General features: G+C 39.1%; 1 protein-coding gene across 6 annotated transcripts in view; it reads right to left on the bottom strand.

The window, feature by feature from the left end:
- Positions 1 to 1,837: 1,837 nt before the first annotated feature.
- KMT5B (lysine methyltransferase 5B) overlaps positions 1,838 to 21,051 on the bottom strand; it is a 36,062-nt gene continuing 16,848 nt past the window's right edge. For 5 of the 6 annotated variants that reach the window (XM_083624224.1, XM_083624225.1, XM_083624228.1 and 2 more), the window contains exons 4-10: positions 15,065 to 15,230; positions 13,061 to 13,170; positions 12,023 to 12,189; positions 11,716 to 11,735; positions 11,466 to 11,602; positions 7,707 to 7,903; positions 1,838 to 6,313 (exon numbers count right to left, since the gene is read on the bottom strand). In XM_083624224.1, coding sequence (XP_083480350.1) covers positions 4,842 to 6,313; positions 7,707 to 7,903; positions 11,466 to 11,602; positions 11,716 to 11,735; positions 12,023 to 12,189; positions 13,061 to 13,170; positions 15,065 to 15,230 — 2,269 coding nt within the window. In that variant the 3' untranslated portion in view covers positions 1,838 to 4,841. Of the gene's footprint in view, positions 6,314 to 7,706; positions 7,904 to 11,465; positions 11,603 to 11,715; positions 11,736 to 12,022; positions 12,190 to 13,060; positions 13,171 to 15,064; positions 15,231 to 15,453; positions 17,369 to 21,051 lie in introns of those variants that run through there. The other variant, XM_083624229.1, reaches the window with a different exon arrangement.

The raw sequence follows: 21,051 nt of genomic DNA, 5'->3' as shown, positions 1-21,051 counted from the left end.
CAATTCTAAAATGATGTGCTTGTGGGCTCCAACGCCCATCAGCTGCAGCCGGCATAGCTAATGGTCAGGATTGATGGGAGACATGTAATCCAGCAACATCTGAAAGGTCACATCCCCCCCCCACTCTGTAGCTGCAGAAGGGAATCCCTCTACGGCATCAGCCCTCCACCCCTCCGCTAATATATGGACAGTGCAGCTGAAGATATAGCAGCCACAGGGAAAGCCCAGCAGTAACTGCGTTTCTCAGTTTTTCTGGTCCTGCCCTCAAAATCCAGTTAACTGAACAAAGGAGAGGACAGACAGCTGTGTGCCTACATCAAAGTTACATTTTATCCAGCAGCTGCATGGAGGATGCGCTCACAGTTCTGGGAGCTCAGAGAACACACATTGACTGTATTTCAGCTTAAGCACAATGTGTGCCTCCAATTTTAATCCAGAAATAAGACTGTTCAGTGGGCATCTAAAATTTGGTAACTATCCTAGAGTCAGCAGAACCACATCCCACTAAGAGCTAACAGAGAATGTTGAAAACCAGACACATGTATTTTAACACACACACACTAATTATGTAATACTACCACTGAAGGATTTCCCTTGTTTCATCTGCTTTACAACTCATTGGGAGATATAGCAGAAACAGGCTTGGATATAGGAAAGCCAAGGTCTAGTGGGCTGCTCTGTCTCTCTACTCCCCACTATTACAATTTTAAACAGATAAGGGTGGTCCTGATCAAGTGATTTTTGATTTACATACCTCACAGGTTACTTTTTGAGTCTAAAACGCGCCACTGTGCTCCTTGGATGAAGATTAAGAGACAGAACTATCCAAAATAAGACGATAAAGCATTTTAACTCCATTCTTCAGCCAAAAAGGCTTCCAGAAGAGCTCCTAGACCTAAACACAGCAAATGATTGTTTGTTCAAACCACAGTTTGCTAGTAAGTCTGGGCATCCAACTAGGAACCCACATAGAAGCTCAGTCAGTAGAGCATGAGACTCTTAATCTCAGGGTCATGGGTTCGAGCCTCACATCGGACAAAAGGTTCCTGTATTGCAGGGGGTTGGACTAAATGACCCTTGTGGTCCCTTCCAGCTCTACAATTCTCTGATTCCCTTGATAAGCAGCTCTAGAGATGAGCACAGCTTCAGGATTTGAAGGCTCCCACTCCACCAATTATTTCCTGAGCTTGATGCTGCAAAAAACCATGTGCTGTACCTAACCATCAATAGCTTTAGATCTCAATACTTCCTGCATGGAGGGGGATAAGAGAATTCACAACCCCACAACTCCTGCATGGAGCAACAAATCACAGTAGTTTGCTCAATCTGAACTGGGCCACTCTCATCATGAAGTAAAATGAAGAATGAAGAAACTGTTCTGAACTGGGAATTTTTAAAAAAGTAACTAGAGCAGCGTCTCCTTCTGCACCCCTATTTTAGACTGCTTCAGTATTTAAAGTGTCAGGTGAGAAGCAATCAGAGGAAATGACACTTGAATTCCCATTATTCAAGCTGTCTGACTAGATCCAATTTTGTGGTGGTGCACAACACAGCCACAGACTCATTTCACAATAGTCTAATGTGAACAGAGTTTCTGTTTCTTTGCACGGCCGGACTACTCAGATAAGATGCTCCCAATGCTATACTTGACTGGGCTATCTGCCCCAAAATCAACTTTGCACAGGTTCATGCTGAAAACAAGAGCTACCAAGTGTTCAGTTACACAGTGAACGGCAAACACAATCTCCATATTTACATGCAAATCTGAATGTTCACAAAGATAATTAAACATTTTAAAAGCAGGTAAAAACTTGTTCAGAGCCAGCTCAGTATTTAATGAATTTAAAATTCCAAATTTTTGGTCCCATTTATTTCAAATCCATATTGGCACAAATAAAAATTGATCACTATGTACACTAATTCTCTCGTAATACATTTTGATGGTTCCTTTTTATATACTGGATACAGCTCGGAGCAAGCGTTAAAGTTATTTGATACTCAATAGATTACTGCAAAAGCTGAAGAAAATCCTTTTAACAGCATCAATATTAAATATATTTACCCGTCATCAATATTACAGATATATAATTCAATTATATTTATTGCATTTGGAATATGTTCGTGACAACATAAGTTATGGGGAAGAGGGGAATGCCAAACACTCATTTCAGTTCCGCAATCCTATTTTTACTAGAACTGAAATAAAATTTCAATGGAAACATCTTGAAATCAAATTTCAGCAATACAAACTTTTACCACTAATTCACATGACAAAACTTCCAGTTTCCAAGGCAAATTCCAAACTTTTGAAAGATTTCCATTAAATGTAACCCTTCCGGCATCATTAAAAGCAGTCTCAGTTATAAAATGAAAGAACTGCTCAGGAGTAATTGTGGGCAGTCCGACAGCACTTGTTTCTTAATTCTCCTGGGACAATGACTGGGCAGTTTTGTGCCCAAGTTCATTTAACTGATGTTTAAGGGCATGTGCTTTGAGATGACACAAAACTGGCCAACGATGCGTCCTTTTTTCAAATTTGTTTTGATGTTTGTGACATGGGGTGGGGTGGGGCTTGGGGTGTAGCTCTTCTGGACAGTACAATTGTGCTTCATAATAATATATTGTACATCTTCAATATTTCTGCAGGCTTGGGCAGACCATCCAAGTTTTGGGAACTACCCATCCCTCCAAAAGCATGCCACGATCAACGGCTTTTGTAATCCTCATCTGCTGTCAAGCAAAACAAACTGGATCCTTGCATTACTTGGCAATATGGACTCTATAGCAGTGCTGGGTCTTTGGAATGCTGTTACAGTGACAAGAGAAGCCCCAATACATGGAGGGAAAGCCCATGTTGTGGATCTTCCCTATATAAGTGTGAACATATTCTGCTTTGTCCAGAACTTCCCATGCTACTCTGACAGCAGCACTGTTGTAGCTATTATGCCAAAGTATCATAATAATTCAATCAAAAATACAGTTTCTGCTCCAAGGAAATCAGGTTGTTGTTTTTGGCTAGAAAAAAGTAATACACCACCCAAATATGTGAATGTATTTATTGCATACAAGATCAATAATTTGGTCTGAAAGTGGCCAAATTTTTGTAGGTTTTTTTGTTTTTTGCATATGTACAGGAAAAGGAATATAACTGGAAGCAATGACGAGAAGACAGCTGTGCACAGACTCACCGATTACCACACATTACAGCCTTCTCCAATTAAACAACTGCTTATTGTTATGAGATGCTTACCCCGAGAACACAATTTCCCCATTCAGAAGAGCTCCCCTATTCATTTCAATGGAGGGCTCAATTTGCATTTTTGAGTGCACATAGATCTGCCGATTGGTAAAAACTGCCTGTAAACATATATCCATTATTGTGTGAAGTAGAAACTTGTAGAAAGCAAGCCAATGTTCTCAGAAATTCTGTATCTAAGATTCTGTGTGAATTTCAGTGCACAGAATTGTAAAAGCTGAGCAGCTCTGATTGATTCTTCTTCAACTGTCTTTTCAAACCATTTGAGATGTGCTTTCAAATAAATGGTTAACTTATATCCTTAAATTCTCCACCAGTTAATTTCTCACTCTAGTTCTAAAAAAGTGAACTTCTTAAAAAAACACAACTCAAAATGTGAGCTAAAACAAAACTTTTTTAAAAAAAATCAATGATTTAAAACTAGGTTTATAATTTCCTATTTATTGGCATGAATGTTTTTCTAAACTTAAAAACCCTTCTGTAAGTTATCAATTTTTATGACAAAATTTCTCACAACACACAAATATTTACAACATATACATTTTTTCAGTCCTTTACACTGGATCTCAAAAGACAAACATTTTTATAGATCACCACAGAACAAAAGCTGTGACTTAGGTTTTTTCTTTTAAATTTCATAAAACTATCATAAGTTAAAGTGAATAGGTTTCTTTAAATTCCTTGTAGCATTTTACAAGTGCAACAGAAAACTATGAGGATCCAATTCGGATAGCTGCAGTTCATTGGATAAATGTTGCCTGTTGTAATCACATTGTTTCACAGCAAGTTCTTGAAAAAATAAGCACCAATCATTCTTGCAAAGAACAATTTTATCTAAAAGTATCGAAAAAGTGTTAAATACAAGGTGTTTTAATTTACATAACAAGAAATAAATACACCATATCCAAACTTGGTATTCTGCATACTGCTACCTTTGTACATATAATGTACTAAAAGTCAGCAAACTGTCAACACCTTTTTTTTTTTAAAGAAATCAATTTGACTTCAAACCAACGGTTTGCTACTATAACAAAGGCCACAAACAGTACGTCTGGGGACAGCATACAGTGTTAAAACTGACAAACTCCAAGGGGGAAAACATCTAGCAAATAAACTCAAAAGCTTTAGTTCATTGCTGGTGATATTAACATACTAGAAAACCTTAAATAGGCTGCTACTATGATTTTTTTTTTTTAAGATTGTTTAGTCAGATGTAAGAGCAAAATAATGCTCTCACGGATTAAAAATAATTGTGAAGCCACATTATTGTGATTTAATTAACCTGCATGGAAACATTTGATGGCATTTTTGTAATTTTGCTTGAGCCTTTATTTTACAATAGAGCATTTTTCTAACTTAGAATTGCACATAAGAAGGCTATTAAAAAGTACAATAAAAATCTGCACAAATGACTTAAGGAGTCAGTATGCTGTACACTTTCTACAATATTATGTTGATATAAGTGAATAAACAATAAAGAAGTGCTTCCACTAACATTTTCAGAAAGTTCATCAGTTGAGGAATAATTAATTGGAATTTTGTTTTTTAAAAAATGGACATCCTGTTCAGTTTAAGACCTGTAAGCTTATGCATTGAGCCTTAAAGACTGATCTTCTCGTCTCCTGGAAGAAATGTCAATATCTATTGAATCCTTGCCGACTATAAGCCTTAATCGCTTAGCTGGAGGCAGAGGAATAAAATCATCTTCAAAATCATCATCATACTCATCCTCTTCCTCCTCCTCTTCCTCTGCAGATGAAGAATCATCTACAGTTTCTTCTTCATATTGACTATAATCATCCACTTCCATTCGTGACTCTAACAGAGAAAGAGTATCACTACAACATACCCCGTTCTCATGGAGGTCATCAGAATATGTTCCCCTGTTTTCTTCTTCTCGCTTTAGCTGTATTTTTAATTTTGTTGAACTACTACTTGATCCTGAGTTAAACCCATTATTAAGCTTTGCTACATATAGATTATTATCTTTTTCATGGTCTTTACTAAGTTTGATGCTTATTTTTGAAGAACTCATGCCATCATCTTCTTGGTCGTTTGTCTTGCTGTTGCTATCATGCCGCCTCCGAAGGGTCAGTTTGGGAATCCCAGAGCTGTTTTCAAGGATTAGTTGTGCATCATACCTTGTGATTCGCCTTTTCTTTTTGCTTTTTGCAGTTCTAAAACGGTCCTTTACTTTGAAAGTGTCCGAAGTCACAATGGAGCAGCCACCGGAGGAAGGGATGCAGTCTTTATAGCCAATGGCTGAATCCACAACATTGTTCATCTCTCCTAGGTCAGAACGTGAACTGATCAAATCTGGCACTTTGTCCTTGCCAGACAAGTTGTGTGCAGGATCAGTTTCCTCCGTTTCCAAAGATGGCTTCACCAGTCTTCCTTGTCGGGATTTCTTTTTGGCCACAACCCTGTCACTCTTCTGACACCTACCCTCCCGCTTGTGTGATGTCCCATGAGCCTGCTCACTCTCGTGCATCACAAGAGACTGCTCCTCCAAGCTATCGGTTCTCACGCCAGTCAAATTGTTTTTATAGCTATTCAGCATATTTGGTTCAAGCTTTAAGTCAGAGGTCTCCTTCAGATTCATTCGTGTTCTCATCGACCTCCTTGTTATATACGTACAGGGTGATATTTCCCCAGGTTCATGAGCACCTTTCACTGAATTTAGTTTATATTCTCGTGCTGCATGCCTCGTTAAGCAGCCCCCAGAGACGGCAACTTTTACTGGTCCCTCTGTGTCTTTTTCTTTCTTAATGGGCAAGTTTTTATACAAGACGATTTTAGGCTCTTTCAGAACCAAGTTTCCCATTTCGAGTTTTCGAGATGCATGTTTCTGCTCTGGCCTTTTGCACTGGTTTCGTAATTTTATCTTTGAAAGTAAAGGCTTTGCAGGCTTTTTCAATCTCTTTGGTACCCTGGAATTATTTAGATGAGTTAGTCTGGATGAGGTAGAATTTGATGAAGCTGGAATTCTTGAAATAGACTGCCTTGTTAATGTTCTACTCTTACTGCTCTTTTTTACACCAATAGATTTGCGGTTAGCTGAAAGAGTAAACAGAATAAAGTTAGATTTTCTTTCAAAGTTATTTCTCACGCCTGATTGCTAGCATGTAGTAATAACATTTCCTCTGAATCTAAACAGGGGCTCTATTATATGTACATACAGCACACAGTGTTGAAGTTTAGCTAAATCAAAAACTGTCCACAGAAAGTCACTGAATACTGCCTATGCAGACCTTTGAAAATATGGTTAAGATATTAATGAATAGTGATTAAAAATCACTAGCAAATCTATCCAGGAGAATATAAGACATATGCCTGCTATTTCTAAGCCACATCTGTAATTTTGGCTCCTAACCCAAGTTATTCACCAATAATTTACATTGGTATAACCCTATTAACTATAAAAAGTACTGTACCAGTAATCACAAACTAACTGCATGCAATCTGTTCAGTTCTCCTTAAGCACTGAAAAGAGAGAGTCATAAGAATTCCCGTTTTACTATGCACTTATTTCTTTTTAATGGACTACAATTACTTTGAGATACCACATTGTCTGTGTTCTGCCTGTGGATAAAATACAAGATCTGTCTGCTCATGGAGATTTTTTTTTTTTAAAAAAAGAACAAGTTTCTGGGCTTATCTACACTCATCGTGTTTCATTATTAGGATGCCTGTAATTTCATACCGGAAAAAGCTATCCTTATGTCTTTCTTGTGTCTAAGGCTCCAAGAATTCTGTCCACTTCTCAGTTGTCAACATTGATTTAGCAGAGGGTTAGCAAACATGATGTCCATTAGATGTTATTGGACTACAACTCCCACCATCCTAGAGCACTGGCCACACTGATGGGAATTGTAGTCCAAGAAAAACTAGCTAGTACCACGTTGGTTATCCCTGATTTATCATGACAGCAACAGTTTCATGGCTCTGAACAAATTTAAATTTCTGACCCTCTATGATTCACATATTATGATAATTTATTGCCAGACAATGAAAGCAAACTGAATGGTTATTTAAGTGACAGGCAAAAAGTATAATTAGAAATACTACCAAAATAGCTGACATTTGTAAAGATAAATGTTTTTTTCCTACTCAACTTGCTAACTTAACACCAAGTCAAAAACTGCTCTGTAATTTTTAATGTTTATTTATAACTGATAATTATAACGATAGGGAAAACCCTTTTAGTACAAACTGTTAGTCATTTTATTACATTTTGAGGCACTGATTATATATATCCTGGAACCCTCCGCTCTAAGTACTCACATAAATTTTCAGAGGCCTAACAGCACGTTATACTTCTGAACAGAACCTACCCCCAACCCTTGACTTCTAAATGAAAAAAGTTCTAATGAAAAGCCCAAATTGTGTCTTCTTATAGGACAACAAGCATAGAAAAAAGACCTTCAAAAAGTTAGCTCCCCTTGCTTACTTGCATGAGCTTTTTCCTGAGTGGTATCTGCATCAGTGTTAGAGCTGACAGACTGGCTGTCTGAATTTTTGCTGCTGTCACCCAACTTTTTAAGCCTGTTTAAACGTTTATCTGTTTCTCTGAGTCCATATTTGCTATTGATTACAGGAGCAGGAGCAGGCAGTCCCACTCTTGATTTAAAAGCACCAGTTCCACGTCTAGAAAAGAGAATAGAACATGTGAATAACTTCAGCATAGCAATAATAAAAAAGGATATCTGATGAAACAGTATTCTGAATCCCATGTCAATACCACATATTTAGACAAATCTGAGCTCATGCTAACATTTCAACATTGTCAGCATTCCACTTACAATTTTGAAGGAATTACTTGAAGTAAAAATTACAGGAAAGGATTCTTCATACTTTTCTGAAATTATTTCCCCTTTCTTTAAACATATAAATCTCAAGTGAATACACTATATCTATCAACACCTGCTAAATATTAAATTGGAACCAATCCTTGTCCTTGATGTGAATCTGCAATTAGTGTAACAATGTTTGCATGAACAATCTAGTTACACCTTGATTAGACCATCTGGAAACCGTATGTACCTGAAGATTCTTGTATGAAATTAAATAAAAGGAGCTGTTTCATGTTAGCTCCTTTCCCTAGATCTCAGTATCACCCCTCATTATAGGAGAATACTCTTTCATCCTACTTGTGTTTCTATAAATGAATGTAGTGTGGACACTAGGAAATGTGTACATTTGCATGCCAGAGGTAAAGAAAAACATTTCCAAAAAATAAAAATAAAAAATTCCAAAACAACAGGCTTTTTTTTAGCTTCCATTTCGAAGTAAGTATCTATAGAGGACAATAATGACATAGTATCAGGAAACATAATCAAAATTACTTTTCATATGAAAAAGAAGTTTCTGCTCTTTGTGCATGAAGGTATGCACATCCTTGGGGAAGCAAATGCATAAAGGAAAACAAATTTTCTAAACTCTGGATGATGGCGTTGAGTAGGAAAATTCATACCTTCATTTTTTTAAAATGAATGGCTTCATACCTTCATTTTCATACCTTCATTTTTTTAAAATGGCTTCTTAACAACACCTTGAACATATACTGAACAATTCAAGCAAATTTTAATACCATCTTCTTTATTTCCAAGTTCTGGATGATAATGTTGAGTAGGAAAATTCATACCTTTATTTTACTATGAGCAACTTTACAAAATACAGAAATGCCTGCTTCTCTGTGAAGTTTCCTTTTACCCAAGATCCACAATTTGATTTTTTGACCATATGCATATACATGCATTACTATCTTCTGTCTAATAGTGTGGGATGTGCCTGCTACCAGTCCTTTGTTCATTATCTGTGGTCCTAATCTCTCAGCTGTATGTAGTGATACCAAGTGATGGTGCCAGGATGTGCCTGGGTAGGCAGGTAGCAGAGAGTTATGAAGATGCTGTCCCAGTATCAGTGATGGTGGGCAAGGAAAAGTATAGCTGGAGTGGAAAGGCTGTTCATCTGTGGCAGAGGCCTAGATGTTTGGTCCCTGACCCCCATTTTAGCCCTCCTACTCCTCTAGAAGCTACTGGTAGTTTATCCATTGAGCCCACTGATCTGGTGGGGCAGTTACTGAATTCCAGGTCAGTCCATAGTAAGACCATGTTCATTCATTACCTGATCATGTATGAAGGGGCTATTTTGGCAAATATTACCAAGACTTGGCTGGGTGAGCGAGGTGGGTCTGACCTGTCTAAGCTGTGCCCATTTGGGTACCCTGTACAGAACCAGGCTAGACTCCTTTACCAGAAAACCTCTTTATCTTGGAATGGACTTAGAGGGTCTGGGCCCTGGTGTTGGGCCAGAGAGCTCAACTGGGGTTGCTGCTGGTTTACTGACCACTCTATTGCCCAGTAGTCCTTTCAGTGCCAACTTAAAACAATTTGTTCAGGTGAGCCTAGACAGACATGTAGATGTTCACATTTATTGTCCTTTACTGTTAAATTACTACAATCAAGCGGTATACAAATGTTGTTAGGCTTCCAAGCTTTCCAGTACTATGTGCACATCGTCAAACACAGCCAGTGGCGTAGCGTGGGGGGTGCAAGGGGGGCCGGCCGCACCGGGCGCAACATCTGGGGGGGGGGCGCGGAAGAGACTCGAGTGCTAAAATCCACGGGTTAGGGGGCGCAAATTACTTGCCTTGCCCCGGGTGCTGACAACCCACGCTACGCCACTGAACACAGCTCTCACATTTCACGAAAGATAGTATGATACACACAGTGGCACTTCCTGCAACATGTGAAGTGGCCCCAGAGAAACAACAGTTTATGTAGCTCAGAGCAAAAATTGTAGAGGAAGCACACTGGGGCATATTTTTTCCCCTAAATTGCAGTTTCCTCTCTTAATGTGTGGTAGTGATGAAGATAAAGAAAGAAAATGCAACTACAGCTAAATCATCATAGTGAAAATAGTGTGACATCAGAATCAAAATTTTCAAACAGCAGTGGTGGGTTTTTTGGGATTTTTTTTTACTTTAACTGAACCAAGGGATCTTAAACTACCTCTGCAACTAAAGCCCAGCTCCAAAGGCCTTCTGGTGGTTCCATCACTGCAAGATGTGAAGTTACAAGGATCCAGGCAGAGGGCCTTCTTGATAGTGATGCCCGTCCTGTGGAATGCCATCCCATCAGGTGTCAAGGAGATAAACAACTATGTGTGAAGGCAGCCCTGTATAGGGAAGCTTTTAATGTGTGATGTCTCATTGTGTTTTTATATTTTGTTGGAAGCCGTCCAGAATGGCTGGGGCAACCCAGTCAGATGAGCGGGGTACAAATAATAAAATTATTAGTATTAAGTTGAAAAATGGTACAGTGTAACTTATTTATTTAACGGGCACACAACATTATAGAATAATAAGGAATTGGGTAAAACAAGAGCATTGCTCAAGTATGATTTAATTTAATGTGTGAGGCATGCAAAGATTCAAGTAACTGTACACTGGAGGGGGCAAAGTTTCAATTCTATGCAAATTGAATACTACATTGCATGGAAAATCTGGAGAGCTGTGAAGCTTGTTTGCAAATGAGGTTTCCAAAGCTGTCTGTGCAACATGGCATTGGGATCAGCTCTTCTATGTTAAAAGTAAAAATTCCAGAATTAACAGAAGCTCCTGATGCGAGCTTGAACAGCTCTTTTGATCCTAAGCATGATCACTCTTGGGTTGATTTTCAAGAACCTGGCTGACACAGCATGCAAATTTGCCTTTAGAGTAGGAACTGGGAGCCATGGCAGAGAAGGAGATAGGAATTATACAGAAAGAGCTCTGGAGCTACTTCCCACACTTAATTCTACATATCTACTGTGGTAGTGGGAGAGAGGGGAGAAGATGGGCAATCTACGAAGTTACCATTCTTTTCTAGTGTTTTGGCACTGATGAAATACCTCACTCATGGCAATTCTTCAGGCACAGAGTGTGCTTGAATTTCAAGCAACAATTCAAATGCCAGCTACTCACAGCAGTCCAGTTTTCACATGTCTTCTTTTCAGTCCTTCTTTGGAGGACATCAGAGAAGGGCTCACAGATGGATTCAACAAGAATGCATGAGACATCAATGTACCTCTTATGGAAGGGGAATTACTTTTGGATGCTGAAGTCAAGTTCTTGCAAGACTAGCCGACACATGCACAGATCAACAACGCAGGTGTACAGTGCAACTGCACTGTATCTCAGTTCACTGTTTACACGACTAGAACATACCTTTCACATGTGTAGCATTCACAGAATTCATTATTTTCTCCAAAAAACCCATCCCCGTAGTAACAAGAAATTTCTTCTCCAGGTTCAATATCGCGCAGAGCTTTCACACATGCTGTATCCCGGCCAGTTGACACAAACTATGAAGGGCAATAAGGGACATGTAGCATTACTCAGTTAATCAAAAATAATTTTAAAACATCCATATATTTAAAAAGCTAGTTTGGAGGATTTTAAAACCCTGACCACATACCTTACAGTTGGGTCTGCAATCTGAAAAAAGTACAAAAGAAAATCAATTAACTGCTGATAAGACCTGGAACATGAATAGTTACAAATATCTAAAGTAAGGTTTCATACTAATTTACTTATGGTAATACTCAACTGAACAATTAGGTGTACCACTAAGTAAGAAAAATGTTGCACATTTTAAAAGGGCATTAAAGGTAATCTAGATCATTCTAATAAAACACAGGAGAGAAATGTACTCCAAATCAAGAAAAAATTAAAAGTAGTCCTGAATATAACAATTAATCCCACTGTATTTTTTTTTTACTTACCATGATTGATGAATGCAGCTGGACCAAGCCACAGTTGAGCACAATTCTTCCGTGTTGAGTACATGACGCTGAAGTCATTCTCTCCATGTCTGAGCAGCATGTTCTCTTCTAATTCAGAGAGTTCAGCAATACAACCCACCAATAACTCTATTTTGTCATTTCGTTTCCTAACAAATGAAGGAAGAAACTCTTTCGTTAACAGAACAAACAATACATATTATTAATGCAGTCTTTCTCCAGCATAAAAATATTTTAAAGGGATGAAATATAGTTGCATTCTGTACATTTGTTTGTTCACTTGTCCCCCTGGCTAGGCAAGGAAATCTTTTTTGATAACTTCTTATTAAAAAGTCAGGAGACTGTACATGGTATCTCTGAAGCGAAACAATTCCAACTACAGTCATACCTCTTGTTGCATTTGCGTCACGTTGTGGCTTTTTGGGTTGCGAACATGGCAAACCTGGAAGTGTATACTTCCAGGTTTTGCCTTGCGCACGCAGAAGCGTTCTGCGTGCTTTGCACATGCGCAGAAGTGCTCTATCGCGCTCCGTGCTTGCACAGGAGTGCCGCTCTAGTTGCAGACTTTTCAGGATGCGAATGGCACCCTGGAACGGATCATGTCCACAACTAGAGGTACCACTGTAATCAGCAATTCACTGCACTTCTAGTACATGTCATTTCCAACAGTAATTCAGCTTCCTACAATCCCCAGAGAATGCTCCCCATCTGACCACACTGTGGTAAAAAAACTAATGTATCATAGCAGAGCAGGTAAAGTTGGTCCAACTGGGCACTGGAATATGCTTCCAAAACGTGGGTGGATGCATGCTTGATGGGGTGGGATCACTCAAAGAAATAAAAAAAGCAGCACTGAAGAAGAGATAGCAGATCTGAGGAACAATGGATGCAAGCAAACATTAAAAACTGGGGGGGGGATAGAAAGTAAGTCCCCCACGTTCTCCCCCATCAGCAAGTTTCATATCAGAAGTTGAACATCACAAGAACTTGGTGTAGCACTAATATTATTGCAATACTTGCCACTCTTTTGTTGCAACTATTTTGGCTCCATTTTGCTCTGATGAATACCGATTGCATGGCAATATTTCAAATCCACTGTCAGTTGCAAACATTCGTAAATAAATAAATACCTGCAAGGGGGGGGGGGGGAGAAAAGAAATTATCCAGAACAGCTGCTTTACTTGATGTGAATCAGTTGTTCCACATATGGCAACTTGATTTCAAATGAGATTAGACAAGCACCAGAAGTTTTAAAATGGACCTTAAAAAAAAACTAATTCTGTGTTGCATTTATGGAACAATTTTTACTGGGTTGCAGAGATAGAGTTGCTGCTTCTGTTATGTTATACAGTGGTACCTCAGTTTATGAACTTAATCCGTTCTGGAAGTCTGCTCTTAAACCGAAACTGTTCTTAAACCGAGGCGCCCTTTCCCTAATGAGGCCTGCCACTGCCGGTGCCCTTCCACCATTCGGATTCCATTCTTAGACTGAGGTAAAGTTCGTAAACCAGGACACTACTTCCGGTTTTGCGGAGTTCATAAACCGAATATTTCGTAAACAGGGCTGTTCTTAAACCGAGGTACCACTGTATTGTTGTTTGATGAGTGTACAACAGGCACCCCCCAAACTCGGCCCTCAGATGCTTTGGGACTACAATTCCCACCATCCCTGACCACTGGTCCTGTTAGCTAGGGATGATGGGAGTTGTAGTCCTTAAACATCTGGAGGGCCGAGTTTTGGGATGCCTGGTGTACAAGCTTATTATTTTTATATGGCCAATCCTCTCTCACAAACTCACTTCACATCACTTTACACTAAAGAAAAATACAGGCTAAATATGGATTTCATAAAACAACCCCTTTAACATTGTCCTTAAATTGACTCAGTTGGCTAAAGAATGGTGCTGATAATGCCAACATGGCAAGTTTGATCCCCATATGGGACAGCTGCCTATTCCTGCATTGCAGGGTTTGGACTGAATGACCCTCAGGGCCCCTTCCAACTCTATGGTTTTATGAAAAGTGCTGTCCTTCACTCTTATGCTGAGAAAGGGAGGATGGAAAGTATCTTCGTAATTGAAGAGTTTGGCCTTCATTCTTGAATATCCTAGCCCAAGACATCCGAAGCTGGTTTAGTCTAGACATCAAGTACTGTACAACAATGAACTCTCCAGAGATCTATGGCTTGGAACTCAAATTCTATGCTTCCTCCCCCCCCCCCAAAAAAAGCTTCAATACAATACATTGAGTACTAGGTCTTATCTTTCTAAAGTACTTTCAGAGTTCCTCATTTTCCCGCTCAATTCAGTCTCCAGGCCTTTTAGTGGAAAACTTAGCACCACCCCACTACAATACTTATAAATTTAGGGTGGCATTCAACTAGTTTTACTCACAGCAGATCCACTGAAATTAATGGGCTCACGTTCATTAATTTCAATGGGTGTACTCTGAGTAAAACCTACATAAATACCACCCATACCTTACTGACAAAGGCAAAGTTGTAGCCTGATTATTTTAATGCATCAATTCAATGTCATATATACCTTCAGTTGGGGGCAGTGCAGACATAATCCCAGTGAACACTTAATCATGGTTAAACAATCGGCAGTGTTCAATCTGCACCTGTCTGTAACTATGGAGGGCATTTACTAAATAATAAATTATTTCCTATTATTCCTTCTGAACAGTCTTTTCGACTGCATCTTTCTCCCATCGTTGGGCAAAAGATTCCTCCATTGCAGGGGGTTGGACTAGATGGCCCTCATGGTCCCTTCACACTAGTGGTGTACCTACAGACCATTATAGCTTCGACCATGTTGGCCAGTTAAGTATGGAAAACAGTCTCCATAAATTTCCATTAAATTAATTTCTATCAATTTGATTTTTTAAAAAAAAATCCAAAGCAGTATTTGCTGAAGCTAAAAGCAAGGGTAGACAACACAAGCAGTTTCAGTTGAGTAACATTCACAACACGTTGTAAACCAAACACTAATTTGGACTTGGATTAAGTATAAATATACCTACATGTTCCTTGAACAATCTTTCCTGCATTTTGTTCTTGTTAAGAAAATAGTGCCGGGCCCAGTCACCTGATGTCAAGGACTTGAAGGCTTTTTCCAAGTGCTCATCTTTTTTAAAACGCTCAATCACCTCTTTCAGTTCCTCCTGCCTTCCTTTTATTGGTCGAAATCTAAAAAGCAAGATATTAGTCATGTTTCGCTTACTTACTTTATATATGTCTAGAGCAATCACTGAGAGAGGGCCATAAATGAAAATGAACATTGCCATCAGCAGGCTCTACACAACTCTTGAGTATTAAAGGAAATAAATGTAACAGAAACACAGCTATTAGATTCCTTATTTACAGAGCTGTGGAGATGTTTATTTGGAATGTTGTATTCTAGGCAGCATACCTGGCAGCTGTTAACAGTTGGAAGTGTCCCATTAATGGGAATGACAAGAGTCTTTTCCTCTGAGGCACCTGCACTCATGTAGGAAGCCAGCTGTGCAGATGTAACATAGAGAACTTCGGTTATGGGGCGGCACAGAAATACCAAAATAAATAAATAAATAAGCAAACAAAACAAAACCAGTGCCAATTCTTGTCAGTCATGTTGTCTTGCAGCAGAGCAGTCTAGACTGACATATCCCACACATCTGGGTTACAGGGATTAGCAGCACTGAAACAACACACTTGACCCTCAAAATGAGAGCCATTGGCACCAACCCTTAAAGATGCTTAACACACAATACAGTATTGAGTGGTGCTTCATTCCATGTAACATTGTTTAAGAAATTACATTTCCAAGCAAGCAAAGCTGTAAACTGGGCATGGCCCCGATCTGTGTACAGATTGTTGTAAATTTGTATGGCATCATCCCCACAATCTATGACCACCTCAGGTATAATCTTAGAATGCAGACATAGCATTGCAGACCAATAGCCAAAAATGGTTACAAGCAAGCAGGCACTTTGTCTCCCTCTTGACACCAGCAGTGGAATTCAAAAATCTTGTGCAACTGATTTGGTATTCTAGGCACAAATTCAAAACAGTGGCCACATTTCTAAGGTATGTAGTCTGCCACAGGAAGATTCCAAAACTCTTGCCCTCATTCCTTAGAAAAGTTATTTCTTCTAGTGAAAATCAGACAGTTTTACTAACACAAGCAAAGAATAAACTGGATGAGTTCCTCAAGGACTACATTATTCAACAGTCTCAGGAATTACTTTGAGAGAGGAAAATGAATGTATTGCTGAAATTTGTGCACACCAAGAAGTTAGGAAGTGCTGATCTTGGTCAGGATATGGCCCTATGAGATGACGCTAAAGGTAAATGCAGTCAATGAACACATTGGGGTGTAGTGTTTCCAGTAAGCATAGGGAAACATCAGTACCCTTGCACAAGACACTGGGGAAGCCACATCTGGAATGCTGGAATGTTGTTTAAAAATATCATCCTGTGTTGCTGTTGACTTTCAGATGTAAAGATGAATCACAAGAACAGCTATGGGAATGGGGATTTTATCTTTACAATTAAAGAACCTGGCCTGCTTAGGAGATCAGTGCTGGGGAAGTTTGAAAGAGACTTTCAAATATTTAACAGCAGTAACCATTGGCCATGTTGTCAGGTATAAAAGTTATTGTCCTCCAAAATGTCTGGAGGGCATCAGGTTGAGGAAAGCTAAAACAGAAGGTTAAGAAGAGTTTGGCTACAATAAATTATGACAAACTGGAACCTTAAGATTTCAGGTGGTAACAGGCAGGTATTGTCATTACAAATACAAATTTCTAAAACTGCAACCATTAGAATAAAGGACTTACCTGGGTTCAAAAACTAGCAGTGTAAATCTATGAATATCTTGCAGTTTTATAGTCTAGTTTCCCTGTGTGAGCTACTGGGGTCAAGAAACCACCCGACCCAACATTTCTGTCAGAAGCATTAAGGCTGCAATCCTGAACACTTTCTATAGAGCAAGTCCATGGAGCTCAATGTGATTTCCAAGTAAACATGCATAGGATCGCACTGCACAACTGCTAAACAAAATCATTTTCAATATACTCTTGAAGCCCCCCCCCTTTGTCCTTTCCTTTTGTCATAGGCCATAGAAAAAAGTGTAAGTTCAAAATTTTCAAAGTGTACAAAATACTTTCATCAATCCTAGCCAAAAATCAAATATAACTACTATGTATTGAGAACAAATGCTTGCTTTTAGAAGCACATATCCCAAGACACAGAGTGACTTTAGATGTGGGTATGAAACCTTAAATATTTTCTAGTCTGGTGACAACAAATGTTAGTATCAATTTTATTTGGGCTGAAAAACAAGTCAAAAGAGAGGAAGTGAAACTGTGGTCTAAACATTTTAAAGATATTTTATCAATGTCTGCTTTCAATTAAATGTTTGTATGTAGGACAGTTTGCATTTAATAATTCTCTCATCCTAACATGTTCTTAAATATCTCTTGCAAACCCTCGTTTGCAAATGAGTGTTTCTTACTTGAAAATATCATGGATTAAATAATAATAATAATAATAATAATAATAATAATAATAATAATAATTTATTATTATTTATACCCCGCCCATCTGGCTGGGTTTCCCCAGCCACTCTGGGCGGCTTCTAACCGAATATTAAAAACAATACAGAGAGTATGCAAAAGAACCCAATCTTGAACTAAAAAAAAAATGTATTCACCATGGACAAATAGCAATATGCTTTTCAGCCACTTGGAATTCTATGGAGTGTGTCTATAAGACATTCACCCATGCTTGCAACTTGATAATAATAAAATACAGGACTCCACTATTGGCATCTTGAACCATACACCCAAGAGTATTTACTTCTTGCCAGTGCTGCTTCTAGATAGCTGTCCCTATACTAGTTATATCTGTCTAAAAGAGACTGGAAGCTGTGAACCAGCCAAAGCTGGAAATAGGCACCCCTAGTCACTGAGGTCACCTAGGCCACAAGTCACCAATTTGGATCCAGGAGTACTCCAAAGATCTTTACTTGGTATTAAGAAATTAACACAGGTGGCAGGGAATCCCTCCCAGGGAATTCCTTTCAAAGATCGGCTGCAACAACAACAAAAGCCCTCTCCCTGGTTTCCATCCATTTCACCTTAGATGATGACTTAGTCAGTCAGATGCAATGGTGCAGGAGAAGGTCCAGCTCTGTGAATAGAGCTTGGAAATTGACTGGGAGCCAGTGAAACTGCTACAGTGCTGGTAAAAAACAACAGTGTCACAGCTCAGCCCCAGTTAGCAGTCAGGCAGCAGCATTCTGAACTAATTAAAGTATTTGAACTGTCTTCGATGGAAGTTATAGCTCATTACAGTAGTCCAACTCTCTGGTTACCAGAGAGGAAGAGGAGGAGGAGGAGGAGGAGGAGGAGGAGGAGGAGGAGGAGGAGGAGAAGAAGAAGAAGAAGAAGAAGAAGAAGAAGAAGAAGAAGAAGAAGAAGAAGAAGAATTTATTATTTATACCCCACCCATCTGCCTGTTTCCCCAGCCACTCCAGGTGGCTCCCTACAGAGCATTTTGTGCAGCTCTCTCCACAAACTACTGCAAGCAAAGTGAGTTCTAATATGGGAAACAAACAAAAACAAAGGAAGAGCTCTAACAATCAAAGATTCCCACAAGCAAAAATATTGGTTTCCACACTGAACAAATAGGGGATAGAAAATTATTGGGGCTCTAGCCTGCATATGCAGAGTTCTTGAGGTATTAAAAGGGAATAGCATTTTCCCCAGCAAGGTACTCTAGTAAAACCATCAAGATCACTTGTAGTAAACACTTATTCTCAAACTGATTATAGAAAAGTGGCACATTATTTAAAAAGAGTCATGGCTGACTCTGGGGTCACACTAGGTAACACTAGCTCAAACAGCATTGACTGGAAGCATAATCAGAAAGCAAGAATAAGCTTCTGGGCAGAACACAGAAATACTTAAGCATTTTCCAAACTCATCACAAAGAATTGATGGAGTGGGAAGAGAATTTATGACAAATAACTTTTTTTAAAAAAACCTAGGGATTTCAGGGGCCTATTCCTCTTGGACTGTCAAACTGTTGAAAACCAGCAGCTGAGGAATCGTGATGGACCTTCACAGTTGTATTTCAGACTTTATTGGGGTAGGTCTCAATTCAATGGCTCTCAGGACCCAAACAAGATGTTATCCAGTTCAAGTGTATTCCCCAGCTCCAACTGTAAACAGGAGCGCCGATTTTCACACTGAATGAGTTATCCATCAATAATTACAAGCTACAAAAAACCATACTACGGGGGAAAGAAACCTGTGGTCCATGGGATGTTGCTGGGCTGTAACTCCAGTCATCCCTCACCACAGGCCCCACTGGCTGAGGCCACTGCGAGATAGAGGCTGACAGTATCTCAAAGGCCACAGGTTCTCTAGCCTGCCATAGCAAGACGAGTCTAAGATGTTAGTCAAAGGAAAAAGATTATGCTGCCAGTGTAAAGAAACACTTACAAACTGACTCAATGTGTGCTGCTTCTACACAAATGTTCAGTCGGTTATTAAAGAGCAAGGCATCAGACCTAGCTCCCTAGGACTACTTTACTTTCATATCTCCAATACACATGATGACCTATGCCTCAAATTGTGAAGAAGTCAAAATGTATGTGTGGTTAGGCTGAGGACCAGCAAGTTGCTTTCTGCTGCAAAATTTGCCGTTATTTTAAAATAAAAGTGAAAGTCGAAAATGTAATATTCTGAAAATCTCATCTCTAACTCATCTTCTTCTTACTGCAGTGGTTAATCTATCCCGACTCTCTCATGACCACTGTGTCAGAAACCATTACTGAACTAAATATATCAAAAACATCTCCAGCACAAGGATAGAGGAAGGAACTGAAGAGATTAATGAATATAGAGTGAATAAAGACTTCTTTTTAAAAAACAACAACAACAACAACCCTGTGATTGGATTCTTTTTTATAAACAGCTGAAATGTGTTCTTCAGAAATTCATTAATAATTTCATTTAGATGACAAGGTACACTGGCTCAGCTCACACAATCAAATCCTGGCTTAATAAGACAGGATACGCATGAGTTTCATAAATTTGCACACAACCCTTCTGCTCCAGCTTTGTTTCTCCCTTCACATGAGCAGTGAAACACATCAGGAAGATGCAGTGAACTGTAATTGAAAGTTGCCTTTCAAATTCTGGCCTGTCTGGAAGCCATTAACCGAAGTGCCCACGTAACAAGAAACTATGGTTAACGACAATGTTCTGCTTTGTTTCCTCGTTCATGTGAAGGGTGAGGTGGGAGCAAACAGGCTGCTTGCGAGTGCGAGCAGCTCATGTATATCCCAGCTTATTAAACCAGGATTTGATCAAGCAGATGTGGATTCTATGTTCAAAAGACATCACTTTGGACCATTTTTTTTTTTGGAGAACATTATCTTTTTTTGTAGAGCATTATCTTTAAGTAGGCTTATAGGTATTTTAAAGAGCAACCATTTTATGAATTAGAACATTTCCCCCACCAAGTCAATATGCAGGAAGATCCAGAATTGAAATATTTAAAGCAACATTCTTTTCAAGGGCTTATGAAAAATAACCTCCTATGATTCTATGAGTTTCAACCAGAAATAAGTTCTCCTAATACCTGAAGCCACCACAATCTGACAGATTATTCAAACTCATTTAAAGTGTGTCTAAGCAGAAAGATCTCATCTAATAAAGCCAGAGTAAAGACAGCTAAACAGAAACAAATCTCCAAGTTTCTTAGAATCTCCTCCCCACAGGAATCTCAAAACTCTACAGTGGCCTGCTCTATATGCCACATTAAGCTATTGTTTAAAACAAACTGTGGTTTAATGTGAAAATGCATCTTACTGGCACATCCTACCCAAAGGTTCCCGGAGTGCTACCCCACTCCTGCCACATGACAGATAAAGTCAGTCAAAGTCTGGTTTATCGTGCCATCCAAACCTGGACTCATATAAGATTTTTTGAAACAAGCCACAAGCAGTAACCTAAGT

The sequence above is a fragment of the Podarcis filfolensis genome (genome assembly GCF_964270895.1).
Source record: "Podarcis filfolensis genome assembly, chromosome: 1".
NCBI classification, from domain to species: domain Eukaryota; kingdom Metazoa; phylum Chordata; class Lepidosauria; order Squamata; family Lacertidae; genus Podarcis; species Podarcis filfolensis.
Note: the sequence above shows the minus strand (reverse complement) of the source record. Positions and strands in the feature narration are given on the sequence as shown.